Here is a 27,599-nt window from a genome sequence, read left to right on the forward strand (position 1 = left end):
AGATAGATATAGAATGGTTTCACTCATCTATGGGATTTAAAAAATATAAAAGACATTATTGTAATAATACCCAGACAATAGAGATGAGGGCTGGAAGGACTGGCCACAATATGCAGCTTAGCTCAAAGAGTGGTGAGTGCAGTTAGAGAAATATCTACACTAACAACTAGTATGACAATGGTAGTGAGTGAGAGAAGTAGAATGTCTGTCTCAAAAACAAGCAGGGGTAGGAGAGGAGGGAGATGGGGGGCATTGATGGTGGGAAGGTTGCACTGGTATTTTTTTTATATCTGAAATCCAACTACAAATATGTTTGTAATCATGGTGCTAAAATAATTATTTAAAAAGAAAGACAAATTAAAAAAAAACTCAGAGCATTTATTTAGTTTGAATGTGACTCAGAGAAGAATGGGTATTTTGTGTGAGGAAGGGGGTGGCAGCCTGAGATTAGGATGATGATATAAGCTCCCAGTCCTCAGAGGGAAGGTTGTTTTTGGAGTCATATACACATTACATGAGTATTGTATGAAAAAGAGAAGTCCCATAGTCATGTTACTTCATATTACTTCTCGATAGCCTATCCCCACCGACCCCCAACTCAGAACTCTATGAGATTTATTATCAATTAATATTTTCCATCCCCTTTGTTTATCTATATATCACAGATGAATGAGAATATCCTATGTTTTTCCTTATACCTCTGGCTTATTTCATTCAGACCATCACTCTCCACTGAAATTTTTCCTTGTTCCACTTCTAAAGAAGGTTCGTTATAGCTGACATATAGTAGGTGATCAGAAAAGTTGCATGTTTGTTACCTAAAATTGATGAAATAATATTGAGCGTCTAATGAGAGATAAAATGGTATCCGAGGTATTTCAATGTGGAAGATAAATGGACTCAACAGTTTTGTGATTCATTTTTGAGTTTAAAAAAAAAGTCAACTGTTTTCATATAGTTTAAATACTAGTTTCTTAGTCAGATGTTGAAGCTCACTTTTATTTATTTATTTATTTATTTATTTATTTATTTAGGGAAGTGCCAGTGAAGCCACTCTGGTGGCCCTCCTTGCTGCTCGAACCAAAGTCATTCACCGCCTGCAGGCCACCTCTCCAGGGCTAACAACAGGCGCCATCATGGAGAAGTTAGTGGCCTATTCATCAGATCAAGTGAGTGGGTTGTCTGCATAGCTGGCTGGCCTCAAGGTGACACACTTCAAAATATGAATGTCTCTTTTCATGCCAGATCAAATCAAACCCTATCAGAATTACATTGTGCCATTTCAAATCCAAGCACACATCTTTAGGGGTCATTGAACTGGGGTTCTGTGTAAAGACAAAGCTTTGACTTTGGTTGGCATCCAGTTGTACAAGTGAGAAGAGAGGAGCAATGCTGAGAAATGACTATGAGGGGCTCTGTGGTTGCCCCCTTGCACTTCGAGTGGGATCTCTGGTCACCATGGTAGAGACCCAAGTGAAATCTCCTATCAGAGCCTAGATCCACCATTTTGTGATTTTAAGCAAATCACATAATTCTCTGTCTTTTCTTCATGAACACAACTACTCACCCCTGAAAGTTGCTAGTCAAATAAGCAATAACTGGACATAGATTAAAAGCTATGAAAGTCACTCATATGGTTTAGAGAACTCTGCAAATCACAGCATCTAGAATAAATCATTTGATAAACCCATTGGAGAAAACTTACAAAGACAAAAACCAAACCCCAAACAAAAACCAGAGAATTGCATGTGAAAGAACAGAAGGGAAGAGAATTAAGTAGCCTGACACATAAAGACACTACTATAGTTAGGAGGGCACAAAACATAAATTATAAATAAAGTAAAGCATAAATTAAACCTCTTAAGAATTTGAAGTCCAAAAGGAAAAACTAGTTGATACAGTTCTAATTTTTCAAAAAATGTATTTATAGAGATAAATAGCTATATTTTATATACATAAAATAGAAAAATAAGTGTCCTTGCTCATATCAGTAGTTATTCTTCTCACACGGCCTTCCAGTGAATCTTTCATTTGGCCTACCAAGTCTTTTAGTTCTGTCATTTCTGCTTGTATTTTGCTCAGTCCTGCTCTCATATCTTCCCGTGTTTTACTGGAAATTGTTCCACTGTTCTTTGAGTTTGACATCCTAAGCATTTCCACTGTGAAGTTATTTGCAGAGAGATTTTGTAGGAGTTTACAACTGAGACTGTTTCAAGGTTACAATATTCTTCCACTACCCATGATAGGGTTCTGTTTGCTTTATCATGTTTTCTTTTGTAGTGTGGAGAAACGTATTTTGAATATCACTGTCAGAGTCATTTGCTAGAGAGGTCTCTGGGGGAGTTCATGGAGGTGAAAAATTATCTTGCCTCTGAGTTGTGGGGCAAGGGATGCAAATTTGTTTGTATGTGTAGATCTGGTCCTTGTGGCAGTTGGTAAACATATTACTTCAGCCTCCTTCCTACTATGTTTCTTTGTACTCACAAATGTGTGTGATCATTCTATATATGTCCCACTTTTATGACTAATTTTACTTACTATGATACTCCCCAGGTCCATCTCATGCATCAGTACATTTAATGACTTTATTTTTTTTCTAACAGGTGCATAGTTTTTCATTGTATAGCTATACTATAGTTTCTTTATCCACTCAATTTTTTGAGATTTGTGCACTTGGTTTATTTCCTGATTCTGGCTATTGTGACTAGTGCTTAAATGAACATAAGGAGTGCAGATGTGTTTTCTACATTGTGTTTTGGGTATATACTCGGAGCAGAATTGATTGGTTATATGATGCCTTCATGTTATTACTGACCATTTTGACAAATCTGATTTGAAGCAGAAGTTTGTTACTTTCTCAATATAGCATCTTCCAGGGCTCCAGGGAGCCTAGAATTCACACAAATTCACAAAACTTTAAGCCTGTACTTTTCCATTGCTACTTCTTTTTATAGCTTAATATGATTTATTTGCATTTATACAATATATCTCATTTACCCAATCTTACATCTTGCACTCCAGTTGTTTGAACTACACAGAATTTTCTCCTGAGCATCTGTTTTCTAAAGTTACCATTTTTGAAAGTCCTCTGCAGAACCTGGATAGCTGAATGGAGCAATCCTTGTGATTCTAACACTATTCTTTATTTTTCAGGCACATTCCTCGGTGGAAAGAGCTGGATTAATTGGTGGAGTGAAATTAAAGAGCATCCCTTCAGATAGCAAGTTTGCTATGCGCTCTTCTGCCCTGAAGGAGGTTCTGGAGAAAGATAAGGCAGCTGGCCTGATTCCTTTTTTTGTAAGTGTCTTTGTACCGATCACATGAAACTGTGCAGGGCCAAGTGACAGTGTCTTCTGAAGGTTTGATGTTCAAAATCAAACACACGTACTGTATCTTTTTGCTGTAATTGATCAGATTTCAATGATCACAAGTAACAATGATATGCAATAATGTTTTCCCTGTGGTAGATCTGGGCAAAATAAAACAGGCCTGATGGGATGTCTGAGGCACTAAATTTTTAGTACTTAGTGGGACATTTGAGCTTAGTTTCAGGTCCTGGGCAGTAGTGACCAAATGCTTGAATTTGTGAGTGACCAAGTATAGTAGTTGCCAAATTTATTTAGTCCTGGGAGTTTGGACTTTAATAATAAAGTGTGTGGTCACTTGTATTGAGAGTTACTAAGTGGTAATGATTGTCTCTAAATTGTCAGAGCCTGGTACTACCCTTCATTCCCTTTTATGATGACATGGACTATGGATGACTTACCTTGGGTTGGGGTGAAGTCTTCAGGACAGTTATTGTCTGAGTCTCTCAGCCTGCTTTGGGACCTGGGTGTCTGACAGTAGGCAGGGGATCCTTGGTATTTGGTAAGGTTTTGAAGGGTGAGATGTAAGTCTGTTGCTCTGAAGAGTGCCAGTCAACTGTCAGCTCTCTATCTATTGATGGAATGGGCAGAAAATACCACAGGAAGGGCATCTCCCAGACAGTGTGAGACATTATTCCATTGATGCCTGCTGCCAGCTCAGACCCCTATATCCAACTCGGTCTCTTGACTTGGATTTAGGCATTTGAATATAGGAAAAATGTAGAAAAGGGATTAAATAAAGAATGATCTCTCATTCTTAAAGATATGTGGGCCTTAAAGATAAAAAGTAAGGTAGCAACAAAGGCCCAAAGGTGAAACAATGGGAGAAATTATCCACACAACTGACTTTGTGTGTATATGTGTGAGGAGTGGACTGAAAGGGAGGGGTGCTGGGGTCCTTGGTGAATGGAGGCAGATACATTGGTGATGGTTGTGGTGTTGGAATTATATACATGGAAAAACAATATTAACAATATTGTAAGTTACAGAACCTTAATCACCATAAAAGTTGATAATAAGATAGGATTGTAGAGTTGGGAAGCATAACTTTTCTTTTGACATAAGTCCCCATAACTTAAGTTGTCCTGGGCAGTATTCAATACTTTGAAAGCCTCTTATGACTAAGAAAATTTTTCAAAAACCAGACCCACATACTTCTGTTTCTTTCAAATTTCAACTTAGTGTTCCATGGGAACTCTCTTACCTGTTCAAGAATATTAGACTTCAGTCTCTTACTATCTCTTACCTATCACATCACATGTTGTGTCCTATAGACATGTAGGTATCAAGTGCCTTTCCTTTTATAAGATAAAGTTCAACTGGTTGAATACTTTGACGGTAGAGAGGTGCATTTCCATCACCAGGAAATACAGTTGGTTTGTTTCTTGAATGGGGCACTCAAGGGTCTGAAAACTGAGATAGGCTAGCCTGGACTGGGAAGGAATATCATAACTTTATTTACTACCAGTTATTTACATTGAAACATGAGCCTAGTGGTTATTGTTCTGCATGTACGTAATACCTATGTGCATCATTCTGAAATTCCGACTTTTCTTTATATTTACAAAAGGCATGCAGATGCCTCAAAGTGAAGTAGCTCTACAAATATAAAATAATAATCATATTCTGTAGACCATGATAGCATAATGAAAATAACTGATTACCAGGTTGGGGGTTTTGTGGTGTACTGGCAGGGAAATCTAGGGAGTACAAATGGTTGGCTTGAGCCAGGTAGATTTCTGGGGCTGAAATGAAATTGGTGTCTTTCTCATGATGGCTTGCCTTATCTGTCTGTCTGTTTGTCATGGGTAGGAAGGGAGGGGAAGAAGCTGTGCCTCAGGCAGCAGAAGGTGTGAGGAGCTCTGTGGGATGAGGCACTGCACTCTCCCTCCCTCTCGCTCCTCCCTCTCTCCCCTTGCACAATGTGATTATGTCTCCCGCAGAGCTGCTGAAATCAGGTTAACGTCACTGAGCTGAGCTGGGTGATCAGAATTCAGAGTGAAGCAGGTGCTGTGCTTCAAAGTGGCTTGAGAATTAGGACAAGCTTATTTGCCACTATCTAGAACACTGTGCCTCGCCTGCGTGCCAGTCTGGCACGTCGTCCCTAAAATCCTGGCTCCCTCCTGCCTTCCTCTTAAGCTATAAAGGACTCGGAGTACTGGAAGTGTATCTGTTATGCCAGGGCCCTACAGTTTATTACTGGCCAGACAGATCCTTCCATACCTGAACTTACATCCAAGTAGTTCTTTCTCTGTGTGTGTCCTTGGACCAACTTCTGGGAGTCACACTTAAATCAATTCTGAAGGAGAAATAGTTCCAAGGCCACCCAGAAAGAAAGCTAAGAAAATGATACCTGTTGCTGTCAACTAAGCCACATTCAGAAACAACAAGGGATTTTATTGTTTTTACAGAAATGCCCTATGCTATATAAAATATAACATGGTCATATTTTTTTTTTATTTTACCCAAAGACAATAGAAACGAGGGCCAAGAAGACTTCCATGTTAGGAAGCTTGTCACAAGTAGTGGGGGGAAGGCAGTAAGGGCAGAGAAAGAATCATTATGATGACAATGATAGTTGGAAATCATCACTCTGGACAAGTGGGTGTTGAAAAGATATACCCTTCAGTAACAATATTGCAAACCACAGTGTCTAAAAGAAAACAAGGAAGAGAGAGAGAGAAAGAGAAAGATGAAAAATATCTGCCATAGAGGCAGGGAGGACAGTGGGAAGGACTGGATGCAAATGAGGACATTGGTGGCAAGAAATGTGTACTGTTAAAGGGACGAGTGTTGGACATTGTATGGATGAAACTCAACCATGAACAACTTTATAATTGTATCTCATGGTGATTCAATTAAAAAGTTGATGAAATAAAAAAAAGAAATAAGGCTCAACTATAATAAAAAGAGAAAAAATAAGTGCCTTATGCACAGAACAAAGACAAAAATAATCACTCAAAATCTAAGATTCAAAGTTAATATTAAACAAAAAGCTAGACATTCTGGATATAGTTCCATGGTAGAGCACTTGCCATATGTGTTTGAAGTCATAGGTTCAATCTGTGGTATTGCCCTACGTTCCATGTGTGATCCAGATCAAATGTGATCTCCAGCACCACAGCATAGCGTGCATTATCTCATGTACCATGTCCAGTATACAAAACCCCTAATCATTGCAACAAAAATACAGGTAAAGGAAGGTTGAAATAATATCTACAATAATTAGGATTAGTATTTAATGAAATAATTTTCGATATTATTTGAATTCATGTGAATATATAAAAACGATCTTTAACAAGAGTTTTGAAACACAAATTATTGCATTAAGTTAGAATTTGAAGCAAATAGATAAAAATGAAGGTATTAATATGTTATTTATAAGAGACTCTGAAAGTTAAGAAAGTAAATTGAAAGCAATACTATGAGGGAATCATCTATGATTCTTAAAAACTACATACATTTTGGGGCCAGAGCAGTGGCACAGCAATAAGGCATTTGCCTCGAACGCGGCTGACCCAAGACAGATCGTGGTTTGATCCCCTAGTGTCCCATATGGTTCCTAAGCCAAGAGTAATTTCTGAGTTCAGAGCCAGGAGTAACCCTTGAGTATCACCGATGTGGCCCAGAAACAAAACACCACATACATTTTATTATTAATGACAGAGACAAAAATCATCTTTTTGTCTTTGTGTACAGTACATGGCATTATTACTTATTTTTCTTTCAGCAAATTTAGTCTCAACCTAGAATGCTTTCATCAGAGATCCAGTGCACATTCATAAAATATCATGCTGCCATTTAACCTAGAGGGTTATTAAAATCCTTTTATACCTGCAAATGAAGTTCAGAGACCAGGGGCTAATAATCATAGCAATAGGGTTCTGGGTCTGTGGGCCATTGACAAAAAGCACTGATTAATGGACTCAGTGAGCTCCCTGAACAAGGTTCAAGGCTGGATCCAGGATGGTGGCAGTAATGTGACTAATAAAATGGAAACTTCAACAAAGGTTTTCTTCTCATTTTGCAGGTGGTAGCCACCCTGGGCACAACTTCCTGCTGTTCGTTTGACAACCTTTTAGAAGTGGGCCCCATCTGTAAGTACCTCATTAAAAATTATCTGGAAAAATCTTCTCAGTACATGAGAGATTTGGTAGACTTTCCTCTTTGTTCTTGTCTCCTCCCAAAATATTAACTATTATTAATATATAATTATATATGAAAACAATCTATTATTAGTCTAGCATTATATTTTTATTCTTACATTTATAATAACACAAATATAATTCACTTAAATTCCACAAACTCAGAATTTGCTTTGCAAGCAGCTGACCCAAGATGGACGGTGGTTTGAATCCCAGCATCCCATATGGTCCCACTTGTCTGCCAAGGGGTGATTTCTGAGCAAAGAGCCAGGAGTAACCCCTGAGTGCAGTTGGGTGTGACCCACCCCCCAAACAATAATGTTTCCATTAAGGGAACAGTGATATAAAATTGCAGAACTCAATTGGCTGAGAGATAATTCTTTTTTTTTTTTTTTTTGGTGGGAGGCTTGGGTTAAACTCCAATGTGCTCAGGGATTACTCCTGGCTCTGAGTACAGGAATTACACTTGGTGGGCTCGGGGGATCATATGGGATGCTGGGGGTTGAACCAGGGTCAATCTTGTACTAACTCTTGCGAGAAAATTCTTGTCACAAGTTCATTCCTGAAGTCACTCGAATGCAGAACATGAGAACCATCTACCTTAGAAGTAAAAACTAAGTTTTGGTTTTTTTTCAATTTAGCCCTTTTAAATCACTATGTATAGTAAGATAACTTACTTGAAGATATGAAACAAATCAAAATACCCTCCAAGATAGGGCTTAAGGCTCGGGGTGTAACTGCAGTAGAGTATTTTCTGTCTTGCATGCATCCGTAGCACCTCAAAAATGGGGATGCTTCTTCAAAGAATAGTACTATTTTTCTGAGAGACTCTCTCTCATCTCTCATTTGTGTGGAACTCAAGTTTTTACCAGAGGACAGAATTTAGAGACAAACTTAGAAAGTGGAAAGTCATAGATAGGTTCCAAGCTCTTCAGCAAAAGCCCTGATTGATCAGAAGGCCTTTGAGGAGCACGACGACCAGACCTCTTTCTAAGGACAAGACGATAGGTTCAATAACTCCCCTTTCATTCTCCTCTAGGGATAAATTGCCACACACTTAGCTCTTTGGAGTAGTTGCCTCTGGGGGCAGAGGGCCTTGCATTTGGGGCTACATGGGCCAGTGTAGCCCATTCTATGAACTTGGGTGTCACAGGAAAGCTTGGCTGCATCACTAGAGTGAATCTGAATTGTACTACATGTAATGACCACTGTTTAGCCTTGATTTACTCTCCCATCCCCTTTCTGGAGCACTTTTTCCACTTCCAGAGGGTTGAGCATGACTGGGCTTACGAAGAAGCTATGTTGGAGCTCAAACCCAATGATTAAAGCTGTGCGCTCCCATTTTAAACTTCTTCTACCTAGAGACTGGTAATGACACCAGCACTTTGACTAAGGTGTTATTTCTGTGGCATAATTTCTTAGGTATCTGAGAGCAAAAAATTTTAACTAGGTCCATGTGACCCTGTTTACCACCCCCCCAGGACATTTCAGGGGAACCAAAGACATGGCATGTGACTAGAGTGCCAATTAATAGGATAGAAGACCACAGAAAGGCAACATGGTCAAGACCCACGGTGAGAGAAGGTTGCAAGGAGGGTTAGTATTGTCAGAAAAAATGCAAGACAAAAAAGTGTGTCATGCAATTTGCAGCAACATGCATGGAACTAGAGAATATCATGCTGAATGAAGTCAGTCAAAAAGAAAGGGATAAATGCAGCATGATTTCACTCATATGTGAGACCAAAAGATTCATAGCAAGGTAGCAACAGAGGTTCAAAGGCAAATCATTGAAGAACAGATGCCCACAATTAAATTGGGTAGAAGAGTTGAATGGGAGAGGCTATATAGTCTTGGGGAAGGAAAATAAACACATTGGTAGCAAGTGTGGTGTTGGAATTATTCACACGGGAAGCCAACTAAGAGTATTGTCAATCTCAAAGTTCAATTAATCAAAAATTAACAATAAAAGACTGTATCACTGTATGGGATGAGGAAAACAGCTATTGTGGCAAGTAACTGTGGGTGTAAGCTTGCCCATTCACACAGGAATTTACTTCGCCATCTCTGCCCTCTATGGAGTATCTATAAAAACAACTGGCTAAAGGTGGTTGTGCCTGACAGGAAGAAGGGGCCAGCTAGCCAAATCAGGACTAGGGCCACCGTGTTAGTCTGGTTAGATTCATCTCTCTCAGCAGGGCCAGTAGCTTGGCATTGCCTCAGACTCAGATGACAAGACTGGGAACTGGCTGTTCCAGACAGTAGACAGTTGACTTAATCCCCAGACTACTGGATTTAGAGACCGAAGTCTGCTGTAGGTCAAAAGCCACACGTCCTGGTCCCAAGAGCCAGGAGTGGCCTCTTGCTAGAACAGGGACGTGATAGTCAGAGGGTGGCATCTGGAATTGATGAGCACAAGATTGATGGTTTCCTGATGCTCTGCAGCTCTCTCTATCCCAAGGTCTAGGGGCTGCAGGCAGAGCTAGATTTATGTTGTTTGTTGACAAACATTCAACTTATTCAGGCTTGGCTGAGAAAACCTGTGCAACCGAATGCAAAACCTTCCCAATGTTTACTGCCAATGCATATATCAATATGTGTTATATTAATAATATATAACAATACCAATAAGCTGTATATGTTTACTTGAGCTTTATTTTGACAGTCTTATATGTATTAGATATAAATAACCATGGTTAGTTAGGAAAATACCATTTTTGGAAAATACCATAATTTGCCACTATTTGAGAAGGTATATCAGAAGCTATTTTTCCCAACTGTTGCTTTAGGAAAAAATGCTTTATACTTTTTCCTTTTAAAGTGATCACCAAGACTGTGGTTTCAATGGGTCCTCTTGAATTGAGCGAAGGGAATTTCCTGATAGGTTTTAGTGAAAAGAAGATGAGACCCAGAAACCATATAGTTGGAAGAAGACAGAGGTGAGGTGTGGATGTGTGAGCAAATAATGGGAATTTAGAATAGAAGGGGGATAGATGAGATGAATGGGCAGCCTATGCTTTGTCCAATAGTAAAAGGTGTGAGTACATCTGGGGTGGGAGGACCTAACCGCTACTGGTCTTACCACCATGTTGGAAATGGCTCCTGGTAGAGCAGCTGCCTTTTGCTCCAATGTGTCCAAAAGCTCCCAGTTAATGTGTTCTAGCCTCAGTATTGGGTAGACACAGAGCATGCATATCCTGTGTTCAGGCTACAGATCTGGAGATCTTTCTACACCTGGCAACTTCATCAGTATTCTAAGGTATCAGAAGGCAGGTTATTGTGGATCACTATAAAATATAGATGTGGGCTGGTACAAATATCTCTTTATCTCTCATGGGAAGAGGAGAACATACTCTGTATGTTCTTATACATATACTCTGTATGTATAACTGTCTATATACTTTTCTGGGAGTTTGAGTCTGGCCTTGTAGTTTTATAGCTGCCCAAACTCTTCTCTGATTTCTGATACCAATTCCTAGTGTGGGGTTCACAAATTTGTACTTCTCTTAGTATAAAAAAGGGACTCCAAGAAATTAGTGAAAGTGAGATTTTTAGCGAGATAGAGGAATGAGAAACAGAGTCCATTAGGCATGGAAACTTCCACATCTTGACTCTTTCTTTTTTTGTTTGTTTGTTTGGTTTTGGTTTTTTGGGGTCACACCTGCTGACGCTTAGGGTTGACTTTTGGCTCTGTGCTCAGAAATCTCTCCTGGCTCAGGGGACCATATTGGATGCCAAGAATTGAACCCAGGTCAGTCCCGGTCATCCACATGCAAGACAAATGTCCTACCTCTTTGCTACCACTCCAGCCCCACACATCTTAACTCTTGACCACTCAACTCTTCACCTAGAAGGAAGGACCCTGAGGCCCTGTTCTCTCCATGCTTACAGACTTGTGACTGTTCATGGCTGGGGCAGGAGGTCACATCGATTTCTCTCTAATTCTGTGCTCATCATGCTTGGCATATCATGAACATTTCCCAATTTACCCTCAAGTTACAAGTGCTATTTTTGTCTCTTAGCCTATGAAGGGAAGGAAATAAGAGGAGCTAAATGAGGTCATGTGGCTCCTTAGAGTGGGAGGCAGGAGTTGAACCAGATACATCCAAACTAAAGGAATATTTTTTGCTAATTTACTAACATTATAAATCAAGCTGACCAACTTTTATTACCTCCCTCCATTCTTTTGCCCAACATCTACCTTCAGCCCCTCAGGTAACCTCAATTATGTCATGAATGTCCACAGGTATATTTTTATTTGTTTTGTCTGTATGTCAACTTTATATCCTTGGACTGAGATAATCAATTGCATAAAATTTCCTTCTGATTTATTTTTCATTACAATATTCCCTTTGAGTCCTTTTCATTTTCCTACAAATTAAAACTATTTTTTCTAGGCCACACCCAGTGGTACTCAGGGGGTTAATCCTAGCTATATATTTGGGGATCACTTTTGTTTATGCTGAGGATAGAGCCTAGGCCTCCTACATGTAAAGCACTCAGTCCATTGAGTTATCTCTGGTCCACAAATGGCAAAATTACATATTTTTATAGCTGAACAATAGTCCACTGATATGTATATAATATCTTACAAAACTTTTGTTGTCACTTTGGCAACAGTAAATTGTCACAATAATATAAGCTGATTAGGGGCCAGAGCAGTAGCACAGCAGGAAGGGCATTTGCCTTGCAAGTGATCAACCTGGGTTCAATTCCTGACATCCCATATGGCCTCCTGAGCTTGCCAAGAGAAATTTCTGACCACAGAGCCAGGAGTAACCCCTGAGTGCTGCCAGGTATGCCCCCCCCCAAAAAAATTCATCTTTTAAGTTTTGATTTCAAAATTATTGCAATAGCAACCAAAGTGTCCTTGGTCCTTCACCACTGTCTTTTATCGTGATTTTGGTATATGTGGCTGCCTTACCGCATCTCCAACAAAGTGCTCAAGACCATCTCCTAATGTCCTTGTGCCACAATCTATCTCATTATTCCCTACTCTGCAGCCCCCCAGCCAAGAATCTTCTTTTCTCTCATCCAATGCCCAGGGTTTATCATCAATTGATATTCTCAGTATACTGCTTTTTTTTCCCCTTCTACATGCTACAGATGAGTGAGATTATCAATATTTGCTCTTCTAGTTTTTTTCTGCTCAACATGATGCCCTCGAGTTCCTTCCAAGTTGCAACAAAGCATATTAGTTCCTTTTTGTTTGGGGCTGCACAGTATTTTATTGTATGTCTTACCACAACTTCTTTATCTGTTCCTTTGTCATTGGGTACCTAGATTATTTCTATTTCCTGGCTATTGTACTTAGTGCTGCAATAAATATAGGTGTTCCCTGACCTTTTTAAATTAATAGTTCTGTATTTTGTGGGTTGATACTAGGAAGGAACTTTTGGGCCAAATGGAAATAGTATTCCTGCTTTTTGACGGGGATTCTCCCAGGAAGTGTTCAGGAAGTCTGGAAGTCCCATTGTTGAGTCTTGGCCAACCGGGCTGGTAGTTTGATGCAAGGGCCTAATGATTTGATGTTGCTTGAGCCTGTGGTGTTCTATTGCTCCCTCTGTGGTCACACCCAATAGTTATCAGAGTCCTCCAAGACTATTTAGATGTGCTCTGAGGACCATATGTTGCCTCCATGATAGATTAGCACTTTACCCTTTGTACCATCTCTTTGGCCCATATTCTTTCCTTTTAACAATTTTTTAAATAACCAAGGCTTCTGGTACCCAAAAGTGGCAAAGATTTCTCTCTCAATCACTCTCAATCAGAGAGTGGCCAGGTAGTCTATTCCCTTTTGATTCAACCTTGGGAGGTTATGGAGTCTAATAATTTATTTATTTCTTCTATGCTATCCAGTTTAATAAAAAAATTTAAAGTAATCCCTAATGATTCTTTGAATTTATGTGGTATCTATGGCACATATTCTGTTTCACTTCTGGGTCAGTTTACACGTTTTATCTCTATTTTTGTGAGCACTTATAATGGCTAGTCAATCTTCTATTCTTTCAGAGGACCAGCTCTTGGTTATGTTTATTTTTGAACATTACTTAAAATTTCCATTTTATATAATTCCTGTCGACAAGACAGGCAGGGGCAGTGGGGAGGTAGGGAATGGAGGGACAATGATGGTGAGAAAGTTGCACTGATGAAGGGGGTGAGCATTTTATAGCTGAAGCCCAATTATGAACATGTTTGTAATCATGGTGCTTAAAAGGATATTATTAATAAAAATTAAAATAAAATTTTCATTTTAATTATTTCTTCTTTAAGATTTTTATGCCATTTTTTCTTTTTTCTTTGGGTTCTTTTTGTTTGTCATTAAATTAAATTAAGTTAAATTCTTTTTCATTAAATTCTTTTTGCTTGTCATTAGCTGCTTGCACTAAACAACTACACAGGTATGTTATTTTGTGGGTCTTTTCTGGCTTTCTAATGAATTCTTGCATCTCTCTGAAGTTTTCTCTTAGCACTTGTTTTTCTGTGTCCCATATATTCTTGTCATTCTTACCTTCTTTCTTGTTTGTTTCCAGGATTCTTTTGATCATTTCTGATTATTCAATAGAAAGTTGTTTTGTTTCTAAGTGTTTGAGTTTCCCAGCCATATATGTTTATTGTTAATTTCCATTTTCAAAGCATGCAGCATGAAGAACTGATATCTGATACAATTTCTATCTTCTTGATTTTATATTTTTGTCCTGTTATGCGGTGTATTTTGGAGAAGGTACCATGTACACTGGGAGAAATTTGTACTCAACTTTCGGTGGGTGAAGGTCTCATGAAGGTCTGCTATGCTCATATCTTTTAATTCTTTCTTTATGACCTTTGTTTACTTAAGGTTTTTGGCTACATCGTCTACCCAGCAGTGAACAAAGAATGTTAAAGTTTACTACTATGTTATTGTCACTGTCTTTCTTCCTATGAATTAGCAGTTGTTTTGTATATATTGATGGACATCTTATGAAGCTTATGTTCTTAAGAGTGTGAGTTCTTGATGTATCAATCCCTTGATTATTAAGTAATGGACATCCTGTCCTTTAGTCCATTTAAAATTTGAAGTATACATCATCTGAAGTATTTCTATCCTGGCCTGTAAGATTATTTTCCAAATTCTTTTGTCTTGGAACTCCTGCTTACACTAACTATTCATGTGTGTCTTTTGTTGGCAATAAAATGATGAGTTCATTTTTTTCTGATCAATTTGCCATTCTGTGTCTTTTGAGTGGTCAGTTTGGTCAATTTACTTTGACTAAGTTTAATTAATTAAAGGAATTTATTGCATTATTTTCTAAGAGACATGTGTGGTTGTGAAGTTCATCATGACTTTTAGAGAAACTTCTTTAATGTTTCCTTCAAAACTAAATTTAAGGTGTGAAGTTTCTAAACTGTTACTTGTCCAAGAAATTTTGTAACATCATTTCATATTAGAATGAGAATCTAGCTGAATAAAAATTTTTTGGTGAGACATTCAGCTATTTTACTGTATCCCTTTTTCTGGGCCATAGAATCTAATTTGTTAAATTTGCTTTTAAAATTTATGGGATTTCCTTTTTTTGTTTTGTTTTGTTATTAGTTTTTCTTGTGTGTTTGTATTTTTTGTTTTGTTTTGGGCCCACATCTGTTGATACCCCTGGTTCTGCACTCAGGAATCATTCTTGGGGGGGTTTGGGGAATCATATATGGTGCCAGAGATTGAACCCAGTTTGGTAGGCAACCCAGGTTGGAACCCCATGGAAGGCAAGCACACAACCCACTGTATCCTCTCGCTCTGTGAGTTAATTTGTAGTATTTTGTCACTTCCTTTGACTTTTGTTATTATGGTTACAACATGCTTTTAATATTTTCTATGTGAATCCCTTTTGACCAAGACCCTTCAGGTCCCTTGAATCTACTGAGTTCTGAACTCTGAACTCCTGAACTCTGAAAAAACCTTATCTCTGATTTCTTGGACTACTGGTTATTCATCAAATTCTTTTTCCTATCCTTAGGGATTTCCCATGATTCTTATATTATTCATCTTGAACTCATCCCCTAATCCTATAGTGTGCTGCTTATTTATTTTCATAGTTAATTTCTTTTGTTGGTTTCTAGTAGTTTCTGTCATCCCATCATGAATTCACTAATTTTTCCCTTAGCTACTAATTTGATGTTGAGACCTTCTAGTGAATTTTTTATTTAATGATATTTGGTTCTGATAGTAGTTTTCTCATTACTGTTCTTTGATTTATTTTACTTGTGCCATTGTTTCTTTGATCTCATTAAATGTCACATAATTGTGTTCCTAAAGTCTTTATATTAATAGATTTATGCTGTTAGAAACTTCTCAGCTATTATCTTTACACTTTGGGCTTGGTGGACTTTTTACCAGCTTCCCCATTATGTCTGCTGATATCTTTCTTTAAAAATATATTTTATTTTATTTAAACACCTTGATTACATACATGATTGTGTTTGGGTTTCAGTCATGTAAAGAATACCACCCGTCAACAGTGCAACATTCCCATCACCAATGTCCCAAATCTTCCTCCTCCCCATCCAACCCTCGCCTGTACTCTAGACAGGCTTTCCATTTCCCTCATACATTCTCATTATTAGGACAGTTCAGAATGTAGTTATTTCTCTAACTAAACACATCACTCTTTGTGGTGAGCTTCATGAGGTGAGCTGTAACTTCCAGCCCTTCTCTCATTTGTGTCTGAAAATTATTATTGCAAGAATGTCTTTCATTTTTCTTAAAACCCATAGATGAGTGAGACCATTCTGCATTTTTCTCTCTCTCTCTGACTTATTTCACTCAGCATAATAGATTCCATGTACATCCATGTATAGGAAAATTTTATGATTGCATCTCTCCTGACAGCTGCATAACATTCCATTGTGTATATGTACCATAGTTTCCTTAGCCAATTGTCTGTTGAAGGGCATCTTGATTGTTTCCAGAGTCTTGATATGGTAAATAGTGCTGCGATGAATATAGATGTAAGGAAGGGGGTTTTGTATTGTATTTTTGTGTTCCTAAGGTATATTCCCAGGAGCGGTATAGCTGGATTGTATGGGAGCTCGATTTCCAGTTTTTGGAGGAATCTCCATATCATTTTTCATAAAGGTTGAACTAGGCCGCATTCCCACCAGCAGAAGATAAGAGTTCCTTTCTCTCCACATTCCCGCCAACACTGTTTATTCTCATTCTTTGTGATGTGTGCCAATCTCTGTGGTGTGAGGTGGTACCTCATAGTTGTTTTGATTTACATCTCCCTGATAATTAGTGATGTGGAGCATTTTTTCATGTGTCTTTTGGCCATTTGTATTTCTTCTTTGTCAAAGTGTCTGTCCATTTCTTATCCCCATTTTTGATGGGATTAGATATTTTTTTCTTGTAAAGTTCTGTCAGTGCCTTGTATATTTTGGAGATTAGCCCCTTAACTGATGGGTATTGGGTGAATAGTTTCTCCCACTCAGTGGGTGGCTCTTGTATTGTGGGCGCTATTTCCTTTGAGGTGCACAAACTTCTTAGCTTAATATATTCCCATCTATTAATCTCTGCTTTCACTTGCTTGGAGAGTGCAGTTTCCTCCATGAATATGTCTGTAGTCTCAAAGTCCTGGAGTGTTTTGCCTACGTATTGTTCTATATATCTTATGATTTTGGGTCTGATATCGAGTTCTTTCATCCATTTGAATTTTACCTTCGTACATGATGTTAACTGGGGGTCTAAATTCAATTTTTTGCAAGTGGCTAGCCAGTTGTGCCAACACCACTTGTTGAAGAGGCTTTCTTTGCTCCGTTTAGGATTTCTTGCTCCTTTATCAAAAATTAGGTGATTGTATGTCTGGGGAAAATTCTCTGAGTATTCAAGCCTATTCCACTGATCTGAGGGCCTGTCTTTATTCCAATGCCATACTGTTTTGATAAGTACTGCTTTGTAGTAAAGTTTAAAGTTGGGGAAAGTAATTCCTCCCATATTCATTTTCCCAATGACTCCTTTAGCTATTCTAGGGTGTTTATTGTTCCAAATGAATTTCAAAAGTGCCTGATCCACTTCTTTGAAGATATCATGGGTATCTTTAGAGGGATCTTATTAAATCTGTACAATGCCTTGGGGAGTATTGCCATTTTGATGATGTTAATCCTGCCAATCCATGAGCAGGGTATGTGCTTCCATTTCTGCGTGTCCTCTCTTATTTCTTGGAGCAGAGTTTTATAGTTTTCTTTGTATAGGTCCTTCACATTATTAGTCAAGTTGATTCCAAGATATTTGAGTTTGTGTGGCACTATTGTGAATGGGGTTGTTTTCTTAATGTCCATTTCTTCCTTATTACTATTGGTGTATAGAAAGGCCATTGATTTTTGTGTGTTAATTTTGTAGCCTGCCACCTTGCTACATGAGTCTATTATTTCTAGAAGCTTTTTAGTAGAGTCGTTAGGGTTTTCTAATTAGAGTATCATGTCATCTTCAAACAGCAAGAGCTTGACTTCTTCCTTTCCTATCTGGATTCCCTTGATATCTTTTTCTTGCCTAATTGCTATAGCGAGTACTTCCAGTGCTATGTTGAATAGGAGTGGTGAGAGAGAGGACAGCCTTGTCTTGTGCCAGAATTTAGAGGGAAGGCTTTTAGTTTTTCTCCATTGAGGATAATATTTTCCACTGGCTTGTGGTAGATGGCCTTAACTAAATTGAGGAAGGTTCCTTCCATTTCCATCTTGCTGAGGAGTTTGATCAAGAATGGGTGTTGGACCTTATCAAATGCTTTCTCTGCATCTATTGATATGATCAGGTGGCTTTTATTTTTCTTGTTATTGATGTTGTGCATTATGTTGATAGATTTACGGATGTTAAACCATCCTTGCATTCCTGGGATGAAACCTACTTGATCGTAGTGGATGATCTTCTTAATGAGGCATTGAATCCTATTTGCCAGGATTTTGTTGAGGATCTTTGCATCTGCATTCATCAGGGATATTGGTCTGTAATTTCCTTTTTTCATAGCATCTCTGTCTGGTTTAGGTATCAAGGTGATGTTGGCTTCATAAAAGCTATTTGGAAGTGTTTCAATTTTTTCGATTTCATGAAAGAGTCTTGCCAGGATTGGTAGTAGTTTCTTTTGGAAAGTTTGAAAGAATTCATTAGTGAGTCCATCTGGGGCTGGGCTTTTGTTTTTGGGTAGACTTTTGATTACTGTTTTAATTTCATCAATAGTGATGGGGGTGTTTAGATATGCTATATCTTCTTCATTCAACCGTGGAAGATTATAAGAGTCCAAGAATTTATTCATTTCTTCTATGTTCTCATTGTTAGTGGCATAGAGTTTCTCAAAGTAGTTTCTGATTACCCTTTGAATCTCTGCCATATCACTAGTGATCTCTCCTTTTTCATTCCTAATATGAGTTATCAAGTTTCTCTCTCTCTCTTTCTTTGTTAGTTTTGCTAATAGTCTATCAATCTTGTTTAGTTTCTCAAAGAACCAACTTCAGCTTTCGTTGATCTTTAGAATTGTTTTTTGGGTTTCTACTTTGTTGATTTCTGCTCTCAGCTTTGTTATTTCCTTCTGTCTCCCTATTTTTGCTCCTTTTGTTGAGCACTTTCTAGTTCTATGAGCTGTGTCATTAAGCTACTCAGGTAAGCCCCTTCTTCCTTCCTGATGTGTGCTTGCAAAGCTATAAATTTTCCTCTCAGCACTGCTTTTGCTGTGTCCCATAAGTTCTGATAGTTTGTGTCTTTATTATCATTTGTTTCCAGGAAAGTTTTGATTTCCTCTTTGATTTCATCTTGGCCCCACTTGTTATTAAGTATGAGGCTGTTTTACTTCCAGGTGTTAAAGTATTTCTTCTGTGTTCCTTTAGAATTCACATATAATTTCAGAGCCTTGTGTTCAGCGAAGGTAGCCTTCAAGATTTCTATCCTCTTGATATTATGGAGGTATGTTTTATGTGCCAGCGTGTGGTCAGTCTATCCTAGAGAATATCCTAGAGAATGTCCCATGTACATTGGCGAAGAATGTGTATCCAGGTTTCTGGGGATGAAGTGTCCTATATATATATATCCACCATTTCTCTCCTCAGGTCTAGTATATTCTTGTTGGGTTTTTGTCTGGTTGACCTATCAGTGTTGCCAAAGCCATGTTGAGGTCCCCCACAATTATTGTGTTGTTATTGATATTATTTTTCAGATTTGTCAACAATTGTATTAAATAATTTGCTGGACCCTCATTTGGTGCATATATGTCTAGGAGAGTTATTTCTTCCTTCTCTACATACCCCTTAATTAATATAAAATGTCCATCTTTGTCCCTTACAACCTTCCTGAGTATAAAGTTTGCATTATCTGATATTAGTATGGCCACTCCAGCTTTTTTATGGGTGTTCTTTGCTTGGATAATTTTTCTGCAGTCTTTTATTTTGAGTCTATGTTTGTTCTGACTACTCAGGTTTGTTTCTTGTAGGCAGCAGAAGGTTGGATTGAATTTTTTGATCCATTTAGCCACTCTGTGTCTCTTAACTGGTGCATTTAGTCCATTGACATTGAGAGGAAGAATTGTCCTGGGATTTAATGCCATCTTTTTATTGAAATTTGGTGTGTCTTTTGGTCAGTCTTGTCTTAAATTAGGTCATTCAGTTTTTCTCTTAAGACTGGTTTTGAGTCTGTAAAGTTTCTGAGCTTTCTTTTGTCTGTGAAACCATGTATTCTTCTGTCAAACTGAAAAATGAGTTTTGCTGGGTACAGTATTCTAGGTGAAGCATTCATTTCATTGAGTTTTTTCACTATGTGCCACCACTACTTTCTGGCCTTGTGTGTTTCTGGTGACAGATCTGCTGGAAATATTAAGTATGCTCCCTTGAATGTAATGTCCCTTTTTGACCTTGCTGTTTTCAGAATTCTATATCTGTGGGATTCATCATTGTGACTTGGATGTGTCTTGGGGTATTTTTTCTGGGGTCTCTTTTGGTTGGTACTCTTCAGGCATGCAGGATTTGATCGCATATATTCTTTAGCTCTGGAAGTTTCTCTTTAATGATGTTCTTGATGTTTATTTCTTCCTGGAAATTTTCTTCCTGGGTTTCTGGGACTCCAATGATTCTTAAGTTGTTTCTGTTGAGCTAATCATAAACTTCTATTTACATCTGTTCCCATTCTTTGACTAATTTTTTCATTGTCTGTTCATTTGCTTTAAGTTTTTTTTCCAATCTCTCCTGCTGTATGGAGTTGTTTTTTTATCTCATCTTCCACAGCACCAATTCTATTCTCACCTTCTGTTACCCTGGTGTAGAGCTTATCCATTTTGTCTTTCAATTCGTTTACTGAGTTTTTCAGGCCTGTTATTTGACCTGTTATTTCAGTTTGGAGTTTTGTGATTTCTGTCTTCATATTTTCTTGGTTCTTATTAGTGTTCTGTTCAACTCGATCCATGGTTTCTTTGAGTTCTTTGAGCATCTTCCATATTGCTTGTCTAAACTCCTTATCTGAGAGATTGATTAGTTGGTTGGTCGTTTTCTGGTCATCAGAATTGTCATCTTCATTCTCTATGTCTGATGCTGGCCTGCTTTGTTTCCCCATTGTCACACTTGTATTGTGGGTTTTTCTACGTGTTGTGGTGGTATTCATTGGCTAAATTATATACACAGACACGCTCCTCTGGCTCCGCCCTTTATTGGTGGGTTGACTTGCCTCCAAGTGAGGGGAGTCCTCTGTGGATGAAGCCTCACACAGGATCAAATCTTTTTTTTTTTTTTTTTGGTTTTTGGGCCACACCCTGTGATGCTCAGGGGTTACTCCTGGCTATGCGCTCAGAAGTTGCTCCTGGCTTCTTGGGGAACCATATGGGATGCCGGGGGATCGAACCGCGGTCCGTCCTAGGCTAGCGCAGGCAAGGCAGGCACCTTACCTCCAGCGCCACTGCCCGGCCCCCCCCCCCTTTTTTTTTTTTTTTTGGTTTTTGGGCCACACCCGGTGACGCTCAGGGGTTACTCCTGGCTATGCGCTCAGAAGTCGCTCCTGGCTTGGGGGACCATATGGGACGCGGGGAATCGAACCGCGGTCCGTCTGAGGCTAGCGCAGGCAAGGCAGGCACCTTACCTTTAGCGCCACCGCCCGGCCCAGGATCAAATCCTAGGCCCAAGCATGCAGCAGAGAAGACAGTATGGGGAGAAATGCTGGGCTTCAGTAGTCCAGCAGAGTTCTTAGTGTGATTTTTTCTTCTTGTTGCAATGGAGTTCTTTCCTTAGAAAGAGCACACAGCTGCGTAGCAAAGCAGAGTGGCCGTGCTCTGCTGGAGCCTCTTTTCAGCCCACTCCCAAGAGGTTCAGGCGACAGGATAGGAGACAGACACACACAGGCAGCACTCACAATATTTTCTCAGCCTGACACACAAACAGGGGACCTGACTTCTGCAAATTACTGCTTATAGCCAGTTTTCACGTTATAAAGCAGTTCCTTGGTATTCCTGCCCTTGAATGAGCCTCTGGGAGAGCGACTTTTCTGGAGCCTCTTTTCGGCCCACTCCCAAGAGGTTCAGGCGACAGGACAGGAGACAGACACACACAGGCAGCACTCACAATTTCTCATGGTCGGGCCCCCATGTCTGCTGATATCTAAGATGAATTTTCATAGTTCACTCTCATAAGAGTGCTCTTAAGGGTCAGTCCATACAGAAATTGAGACATACCCTAGGATTGTGGACTTTGGCGCATATATTGATATCTTTAATATAAAATTGAAGAAATAGAAGTCTCCATGAGGTTCAACATTCAATTAGTTGGGGGGAGGTTGTTAAGGTCTTCTATTGGTCCCTTTGAGCTTCTGTTAACTGGGGCTTCAGAATGAGATCTTAGATTCCCTCTTGGACTCCAGACTGGTTTTATGAGGAACTTGTTTCGTTGAAGCACTTACCCAATAAAGACAGGGCTGGATGGACCCACATGTTGCTTACTTGAATATAAGTCATTCTCACAACCATGAAGAAGCATTTCATTGCACTTTTTCATTTGCACTTTTTTACTAATGAGTGATGCTGTGCATCTCTTTATATGCAAATCATCTGTATGCCCTCTTTGAAAAAGTCTATTAAAATTCCCTAAACATCTTTTGCTTGGCTTGTGGAGTTTTATGAGTTTGTTATACACTTGGCAGTGTGGACTCTAATTGTACATGTAATATTCAATATCTTCTGTGGAAGTATTTGGAAATAATAAACCATTTCACTCCCCCCCAACACATGGTCCTTTCCCTTCTAATATGGTTGAAAGGAAACATAATATTCACAAAAGGAATTGATGATGACTCAGAGAATGTAAAATAATGAACTTAGATTTCTTGGGGATGGAAACAGGCAAATAGAACATGGTGGCTTCTCTACTGAACCCCCTCCCTGGTGCTTCTGGGAAAGACCAGGATGGGCTAGCCAAGATAAGTGGTAGGAAACTCAGAAGGAGTATAATAAGGGGATAGGACAAAGATAGATGGGATAACTGAATTAGAATCATGGAGTGATAACCCGGTGGGTAGAATTTACTGGTTACTTGGATTCATGCCAAGCAAGTACTACAGCTTTAAAAGTCAAAGAGTATAATTGTTTTATTTCACCCAACTTTCCACAAATTCATCGAATTCATGGAATTTCCACAAAATCCACAAATTCTTAGTACTTCATGGAACTTCAGCCTTCAATCTCTGTCCTCAACTTCGTGATCTTTGAAGGAAAGAGCCACGTAGGCATTCAGAAATTGGACCAATAAACACCATTGATGTGACAGAATGCTGGGATGGGATAAGCTTAGCTATCAGATCCAAATAATGGGGTCAGCTATTTGAGATCTCACCAAGTCACCTTTGAACTCTAGGTAACCAGGAGAATATATGGCTACACATCGATGCTGCTTACGCAGGCAGTTCCTTCATCTGTCCTGAGTTTCGGCCTCTTCTGAATGGAGTGGAGGTGGGTACAATTGTTGGTCTTCAAAGCAATTTTTGTTACTTAGTTTGGATTCACTATATTAGAATTTATGTTACCATTGACTTCTCAGAATGATGACCATTCAATTCATTTATTCAAGTCAACTCTATGTTGTGGTTTGTTTTCAAAACAATCTCAATGAGCATTGAATATCATACTTTCTTAAGACCTATTGGAAGATTTCTGATCATATAGCCTACATTCTTTTTTTTTTTTGGTTTTTCGGGCCACACCCATCTGATGCTCAGGGGTTACTCCTGGCTAAGGGCTCAGAAATTGCCCCTGGCTTGGGGGGACCATATGGGATGCCGGGGGATCGAACCGCGGTTGCGATCTTTCCTTGGCTAGCGCTTGCAAGGCAGATACCTTACCTCAAGTGCCACCTTGCCGGCCCCATATAGCCTACATTCTTAATGCTCAAAGCTATTTTCCAATCTGCTCAAATTCTGGGACTAGCTAGCATGATAAAATAGATCTGAGTCTACGAAACTGTGGAACTATATTTAAGAGCAAGATTAAATCTCCATACCTTTTAAATTAAAGGGTAATTTGAAGGGCAATTCTGGCTTGCAATTCTATATAATTGGACTGTCTGATAGTCATGTTCTGACTGTGTGAGCAAAAAAGCTATTTAATGTAATCAATATGAAAAATCAATATGAAATTGCCTCAATGCATTTAAATATCTGATGGTACTTCTAAAATTCATAAGAGGTGATTCTGCAATGCCCACTAAAAAACCTACTTCTTGGGGCCCGCAAGGTGGCGCTAGAGGTAAGGAGTCTGCCTTGCCAGCACTAGCCTAGGACGGACCGAGGTTCGATTCCCTGGCGTCCTATATGATCCCCCAAGCCAGGAGCAACTTCTGAGCATGTAGCCAGGAGGAACCCCTGAGCATTACTGGGTGTGGCCCAAAAACCAAAACAACAACAATAACAACAACAACAACAAAAACACACACACAAAAAAAAACCTACTTCTTTTTGAGAAAAAGCAATCAAATTTATCAACCAATACCCTATCTCTGCAGAGCATAAAAAATCAAGCCAGTTCTTATTCAGTGCTCTGAGGGGTTGGTTAGTCAAGCAGGAATCTGAAAATGGGATGTTAATACCCCAACTTCTACATTGTTGATTGTAGCTCTGGGATGGGAGAGCAAGAAGTCCTCTCAGCCAGGAATTAAGAGATAAATTCAAGAAAAGGTGAGAGTTGGTAAGGACAGAGTGCTGTCTTTGCTATCAGGTTTTCTGTTTGATTGGAGTTCTCCTGAGACCTTGCTCATATACAGCACAAGGATTAAGGGCTCAATCCTCAATCTCAAATTCTACTAATTGTTTCAATCCAGTACTATTTTAGGCTTGGTAGAGTCCCCTGGCCAAGTTAGAGTGTTCTCTCCACCTCACAAAAATGAATTTTGTAATGATCCCTCTTTCAAGTGGTAAGAAACAAATCATATTTGATGGGCTTAAAAACAGTGTCCAGCACACAGCAAGAATTAGGCACACCATAAATGCTGATATTACTTTGTATCATGACTTGGAGAATCTATCCTTCAAAACTTCTGTTGTGAGATGTTTACCAGTAAATTTTCTAATTACTAATTTGAATCCTCATACTGCTTCAAAATCAATCGTATTTTATGCTGCCCCATGTAATATTCTGATTTTACACTCCTGTTGAATTTATTCACTTATTTATTCAATAATTACATGAGTCTCTGAATACATGGTATGATTTTGGTAGATGTGTTGTGTGTTTTATTGGGTTTTGGGGTCATGGATCATTCCTAGCAGTGCTCGTAGTACAGGAAACCAACCCAGGTTGGCTGCATGCAAGACAAGACTTATCCACTTTCCTTTTTTCTCTCACCTAATAATATAGATGTATGCAGAAAAATTGAAATTCTCCATAAATATTTGAAGGGGTCTATAGTTAGGAAAGATTCTAAATTGGATGTTGATGTTAATACTCCACTCTATATAGTTCTGACATGTAATTGTGTGGAGGTTATGGTGCTAAAATGGAATAATACTATCTCTGCATCACACACATAATTTGTTATGGAGAGTTACACATTACCAGAAATATTTATCTCTGCAAATTCAAGGGAAGAAAATCATTTCCAGGTCTCTCAATAATCTTGGCAAAGTCCAGATGCTCCAATCTAACTTTGTCAGGGTGAGGATTTTATGTTCTTTTCCGACAACAAATTTATTCCCCATAAACCCACATCTCTAAGTTTCATCTTTTGTAGGGGCTGCCTACAATTTTCAGGTGTCTACAGTGGATATTGAAGGAGACAGAAGCAGACAAGATTTCATAGCAAACAATAAGTTCTTTCCGTTTTTCCTCCATTATTATAGACTCTTTCCTTACCTGATGGAGGCCCTTATTGCCCAGCTGGTCAGATAAGGCATATTTTAATATCCTGTGATAGCCCTGCCCTGGAGATAAGAACCTTTCTCATTGTCAGCAGAAGGAAAATGTCACAGTTAGGTAATGAAAGTAGTTTGTACAGATTAGCCCTCTGAGAGAAATTTAATAAAATTTCTAGCAAACAAAGTGCTTCTTTAACCTTTAGTTCCCTTTTTATCAACAAATGAAATTCGTTCTCCTTGTAATTTCCTGTCTCTTTCTCAAAATTACTTTTATTAAAGCCTGGATGGAAATGAATATGCTGCCCATGGCAGGTTGACTCAGTTTGCCATCATCTGACAAAATGCTCTTCTGATCCTGCGTCCTGCATCTCCCCCACCCCTGTACTCTCTCTAGGCCTTTTCTCTCTCTGCCTCCTTAATGCTCAAATCTGGAACCAAATAGAGATGAGGAGTAACAGCATTTGGAAAAAAATTTTTAATATCACTTAGGAGTCAGAGAGGTAACTTGAACACTGGTAGAAAATAGTTCTCAGAACTGAGCCAGTCGTGGCCCCAGAACACTGCTAGGTGTGGCCCCAAAACCAAAGCAAAGAATTTTTTTTTCCTTACAGAATTCAGCTATATTTGTCTAAATTTCAGCTTAATTTAATGATTTGTCCCTATGACATTTCTGGACAGTCAAGTGGATATAGGTCTTGTCCATTAGTCATAGGATAAGCCCAAAACTAAGAAGGAAGAACTCACCATTATGACAGCTCAGTGAAAATACATAGGTCTCTCTCTGATTTGTGTGTGTGTGTGTGTGTGTGTGTGTGTGTGTGTGTGTGTGTGTGTATTGTAGGGATTGAAGTATTTGCCTCTGTCACCCTTGGTAATTGAAGTCCCTTGTTTCCTGCTTGAAAATATGGTGTTTCTTAAAATTAATGAGTGAAGCTAGTCAGCCAGTTGCAATTTCTACCCACAGCTCACAGAAATATGCAATATTTTAGGAACACAGTGAAATTTTACATCAAATGAAATTAAAGAAAAAATAATATTTGGTTTCGGGGATAGACCCAGTAGTACACAAAGAAAACTAATAGATTGTATAAAAGACTCAGGGATTACTCCTGACAGGTTCAGGGACCATATGGGATTTTGGAAATCAAACCCAAATTGGCCAGACATGAGGCAAGCACCCTATCTGCTGTATTATTGCTCCAGTGTAATAAGAAAATATTCAGGAAAATTGAAATAGCTGTTGATGTATTTTGTGAATATTTGTTAAAAAATCAAACCAAGCAAATAAAAAGATTTCTGATTACTAAAATTTTATTTTTCTGTTAGTTATGAGGATGCATATATTGCAGGAACTTTGTTAATTCTTGAAGTTAAGGGGACCACAGGCATAAAATATTCATAGAACTAATCCATAGAATTTCCAGGTATTAAAATGTACCTTATTCTAATTATTACAAATACTGTGGTAGTTTCAAATAGAATAAGGATAATTTTATGTGACTTCAATCTCTTGAAATTTGAAGATGTTAAACATAGAACATTAATAAGCACTAAACTCTATGAAGAAAAGCAGAGTTCTCAATTTTTTCAATAAAAAATGATTTAGCTTGATGGATGGGGCACATGATTTGCATGCAAGAGTCTTGGGTTCAATCCCTGGCAGCACAAGGTTCCTCTAGCATGACCAGGAACAACTCGAGCAAGGAGCAGCCCTTACCACAGCACACAGTGATGGAAAAACCAAAAGCTAAATAAATAAATAGAAGA

At 38.7% G+C, this 27,599-nt stretch overlaps 1 protein-coding gene across 1 annotated transcript in view; it reads left to right on the forward strand.

The window, feature by feature from the left end:
* The window catches only part of DDC (dopa decarboxylase), an 80,789-nt gene that overhangs the window by 27,898 nt on the left and 25,292 nt on the right, over positions 1-27,599 (forward strand). Inside the window, exons 5-8 of the mRNA XM_049777478.1 lie at positions 1,035-1,169; positions 3,154-3,297; positions 7,396-7,462; positions 23,342-23,436. Of these exons, the coding sequence (XP_049633435.1) occupies positions 1,035-1,169; positions 3,154-3,297; positions 7,396-7,462; positions 23,342-23,436 (441 nt within the window). The remainder of the gene's footprint in view (positions 1-1,034; positions 1,170-3,153; positions 3,298-7,395; positions 7,463-23,341; positions 23,437-27,599) is intronic.

Source organism: Suncus etruscus, chromosome 7 (genome assembly GCF_024139225.1).
Source record: "Suncus etruscus isolate mSunEtr1 chromosome 7, mSunEtr1.pri.cur, whole genome shotgun sequence".
In the NCBI taxonomy this organism is placed as follows: domain Eukaryota; kingdom Metazoa; phylum Chordata; class Mammalia; order Eulipotyphla; family Soricidae; genus Suncus; species Suncus etruscus.